Here is a 4,540-nt window from a genome sequence, read left to right as displayed (position 1 = left end):
CTTCCCCGTCCTCTTCCTCCCCCTCTTCTCTTCCTCCCCTCCTCCTCCTCCTCCTCCTCCTCCTCCCCCAACCCCACTCCTTTATAGCACTGATGATGTTACCTAGTTTGGGGAATGAAACGTCTGCAAGAAAACCACCAAGCTCAGAGAGCAGTAAGGACCCCTCATGGTTCCTCACTTATGGGATCGTGAAGAATTACAGTGTTTGCCCTTTGGAAAGCCGACAAGAGATAAGTCTGGGCGATGATGCTGTGAGTCTACCTCCAGTGACGGGGCCACCCTTTCTCTCTCCTTGTCCCTCAGATCCTCTGCCTGATGCTGGAGTACAACATCATTGAGAACAAGGACACGCAGCTTCAGATCATCTCAACCCTGGAAAGCACTGATGTTGGGAAGAAAATGTACGAGCAGCTTTGTGACCGGCAGAGGGAACTCAAAGAGCTGGTGAGCTTGCTCGGATTTATAGTCCACCTTTCTACTTCAGAGGAGCAGGTGTTATCTCGTTTTCTTCATGGGATCCTCCAAGACTTGGCTTGACATGTGGTTCTGGCCTACAGACTTGTGTCTTGAGGTTCTCCCATCCGAGATTTGGCCAGGTGTGGTCCTGCTTAGCTTTTTCATGAGCCACCCAAATTAGCTAGATGCTGCCACCTGCTGGTTGGTCAGAAATTCCACACAATAAAAGAACAGAGACCAGAAGTTTGAGAGACGACTCTTTAAGCCAGCGGTTCTCAACCTATGGGTCGCGACCCCATTTGGGGTCGATCAACCATTTCATGGGGGTCGTCAAGCAAGGCTGTCCGTCATTTTTTCCCCCTTTTCCGGCGGGTGCCTTACCTCCCTTGGGCTGGGCCAGCTGGTGGTCGGCCTGCTCCGTCTCTGCCGCTTGCCAGCTACGCCTCGGCCGGCACAGGGGGCGGAACCACGCATGCGCGGCGCTCCCGGGCAGGGAAAGTCCTCGACTTACGACTGGTTGCGTAGTCCTCGACTTATGACCGGTTTAGTCCTCGACGTACGACCGGTTTAATCCTCGACTTACGACCGGTTGGGGTCGCGGCATTAAAAAGGTTAAGAACCACTGCTCTAAGCCATAGTTAGTTAGTTAGTTAGTTAGTTAGTCAGTCAGTCCATCCATCAGTCAGTCAGTTAGTTAGTTAGTTAGTTAGTTAGTTAGGGCAATTTAAAAATAAGAAAGCAGGAACAATGGGAATAGGGAAGGTATCATTCCAAACAGCAGGAAGCATCATGGAGAAGACATTTGATTGTAATCCATTGAAGAATGTATTTTTATTTTTGCTTATACTATTTAGAACTGAATTGGGGCAATATCAACAGAGGTCATTATGTTTATCGGGGGGGGGGAATGTCCAACCTTGGCAACTTTAAGACCTGGGGACTTCAACTCCCAGAATTCCCCAGCCAGCCTGGGAGTTGAAGTCCACAGGTCTTAAAGTTGTTGAGGTTGGACACTCCTATTGTAGAGAGAAGATGTGGACTTGAACTCTGGACTTTCTGCAGCCCCCAGCCTATGCTTTACTACTGTAGGTCCATGGTTGTCACATTTGTAAGCAATGAATCTGTTCTTTTGCAGCAGAGGAAAGGCGGGCCCACCAGGCTAACACTGCCATCAAAATCCACGGTGAGTTCTCCTTCTGAATCTCAGTGTGATCCTGAGCCTGCAGAACGCGTCAATGTCTTCCTACCCTGCTTCCTCAAAGTCCAGCATTTGCTTCCATGGAGTGTCACAGGGAATACCATTCCTTGGTATTGGCCATTATATGGAAGGAATGTACAGTATAATTTATAGAATTAGAGACTCCTCTGCCAATGAGGAGCACATATAGAGGGACGATCGAGAGCATCCTGTCCTACAGCATCACAAGTCTGGTTTGGAAGCATCCCTGCTTCGGACAAGAAGGCGGTGCAGAGAGTGGTGAGGACAGCAGAAAAGATCATTGGCAGTTCCCTCCCTTCCATCCAGGACATGGCACAGAAGCGTTGCTTGAGCAGGGTCCGCAAGATCATCTGGGACACTACACATCCTCTCCACGGCCTGTTTTCCTCATTACCTTCTTGGAGGAGGGGGCTTTGTGGTATCCGAAGCCGAACATCCAGATTCAGTCGCAGTTTTATTCCATATAGTATTAACCTTATAAACTCTCAAGCTTCCTCTTTCCGCTATGTATTTCAAGATGGACAGTGATTAATTTACTGGTGTTTATATGTAAGGATGTAGGTATATACATATGTATGTATATATCATGACTATGTGTGTCTTATGTACGTGTACACTTTGAGAGCAGGCAATAGAATTTCATTTTTAATGTATGCCAGTGTGCCCACAGTAAAAAATTACAATAAAGGTTATCTATCTATCTATCTATCTATCTATCTATCTATCTATCTATCTATCTATCTATCTATCATCTATCTATCTATCTATCTATCTATCTATCTATCTATCTATCTATCTATCTATCTATCTATCTATCTATCTATCTATCTATCTATCTTATCCATCCATCCATCCATCCATCCATCCATGTTTCTCTCTCTAAAAAAAAAGGGAGAGTTTCCTTGACTGATCTCTGCAATCTTCTACTTTTCAGGATGCGGACCTGGCTCGGCTCTTAAGCTCGGGGTCTTTTGGAAATTTGGAGAACCTCAGCCTGGCCTTTACCAACGTCACAAGTGCCTGTGCAGAGCAACTCATTAAACTACCTTCCCTCAAGCAGCTGAACCTGTGGTCAACTCAGGTATGAGCTGTGCAAGCAGGGAAGTTGGCGCTCACTCAAACCGTGAGGGCCCAGTGCATCACCACCACAGGAAGAGCTGCTTTCGTTCTGTGCAATCGATCCAGCCCTTTTAAGGAGATTTCTCTCAAAAGCGTGGCTTCCTCTTTCAAAGTCCCACGTATTACAGCAGCGGGCCCTAACCTTTTGGGCACCAGGGACCGGTTCCGTGGGGAGACATTTTTCCGTGGACTGGATGCTGTCTGCATCCCACAGATGGAGCTCCGCTTGTTTGTGTGGCCCGGTTTTTGGCATGTGGTGGGCCGGTGGTGGTCCACCGACCGGGGATTGGGGACCCCCTGTATTACAGTCATTTTTTTCTTGCACCTCAATCACACCCAGATATATTCTCATCATCTGCAATAAGCCTAGACTGTCTGTGAACTGGAAGTTGTCTTCCATATCTTTTTTAATTATTATTATTTGTCCATTTACAAATGTTATTAGTTTGTCAGAATATAAAATGCAAAGGAAATGAAATCAACGGGAAACTTGGGGAAGAAAAAGAGAAGAAGAGAAAGTTGCCAGTGTTTGAAGACCCCTGGTTTAGAGCTTGTTTATTTTCCAGCCATTTGCTGCTCCTTATAAACATTACTCTTTTTTCTCCCCCCCCCTTTCCCTGCAGTTCGGAGATGCGGGTTTGCGACTCCTGTCTGAACACCTCACGATGCTTCAAGTGCTCAACTTGTGTGAAACGCCCGTCACCGATGCTGGTCTCTTGGCCCTGAGCTGTAAGTGAAGAATCTAACTACTATGGTTTGTAAAGCACGTGTTAACTACTTTTCCTGTTTTATGAACTCCGCAAAATAAGAGATTTTCCTATCAAGGACCAGCTGATTTTTGGCATCTCCAAATTCATTAAAAAAAACCAACAACACCAAGATTCTATACCGTGTGTTTGAGAGTCCATTCCAACTTGATAGCACCCAATCAAGGAAAATGTAAAATGTTGGATCAGCTTTCTGCTCTTAATTTTGGGGACAGGCTGATCCAAAATGAAGGGGTTGGGTGCTTTTTAAAGTCCAGATGTTGATCTGTGGGACGTGAGTTACCAGGCCTCAACCGTTTCCCGTTTTTTATGCCATCCTTTGCAAACTGTATACTGACCAATATCCTTATGTGTTTATTTCCTAGCCATGAAAAGCCTCTGTAGTTTAAACATGAACAGCACCAAGCTCTCAGCAGACACCTACGAAGACCTCAAGGTATGTTACGTTTCTAAAGCATCCTTCAATGTGTTGAGGGCCAGAGTTTTTGACCAGTGTCAGGAGGATAAGTTACTAGCTTGCAGAAATTAATGTATACCGTATATTCATTGCTGTTCTACAGAGGATTTATTGAGTCTGTCATTTGTACCTGTCTGGTTTGGCACAGTAACCAAACAAGACAGGCACATATTTCAACGGGTAGATAGAACCGCAGAAAAAACAATTCTATTCCTCCAAATTGCAGTTGTGAGAAATTAAACTTCCCAACTTTTACTTACCAAGCATGTTTTCCACCGTCAATGCTCATGTGTCTTTCTGCTTTTACAAGTTAATTATGTCACAAGCAGAATAATACAGGGAGCCCTTGACTCACAACCACAATTGAGCTCCAAATTTTAAAGCAGGGGTCTTCTAACTTGGCCCTTTTATGACTTGTGGGCGCCTGGCTGAGGAATTCTGGGAGTTGAAGTCCACAAGTCATAAAAGGGCCAAGTTGGAAGACCCCTGCTTTAAAGAGTTTAAAGTGAAACAGAATAGATT

General features: G+C 45.4%; 1 protein-coding gene across 1 annotated transcript in view; it reads left to right on the top strand.

The window, feature by feature from the left end:
• CMIP (c-Maf inducing protein) overlaps positions 1-4,540 on the top strand; it is a 24,921-nt gene that overhangs the window by 18,826 nt on the left and 1,555 nt on the right. Inside the window, exons 12-16 of the mRNA XM_015821713.1 lie at positions 304-444; positions 1,592-1,639; positions 2,610-2,756; positions 3,418-3,523; positions 3,927-3,997. Of these exons, the coding sequence (XP_015677199.1) occupies positions 304-444; positions 1,592-1,639; positions 2,610-2,756; positions 3,418-3,523; positions 3,927-3,997 (513 nt within the window). The remainder of the gene's footprint in view (positions 1-303; positions 445-1,591; positions 1,640-2,609; positions 2,757-3,417; positions 3,524-3,926; positions 3,998-4,540) is intronic.

The sequence above is a fragment of the Protobothrops mucrosquamatus genome, unplaced genomic scaffold (genome assembly GCF_001527695.2).
Source record: "Protobothrops mucrosquamatus isolate PMUCROS unplaced genomic scaffold, P.Mucros_1.0 scaffold1386, whole genome shotgun sequence".
Taxonomy (NCBI): Eukaryota; Metazoa; Chordata; class Lepidosauria; order Squamata; family Viperidae; genus Protobothrops; species Protobothrops mucrosquamatus.
This window is presented reverse-complemented; position numbering and strand designations above follow the sequence as displayed.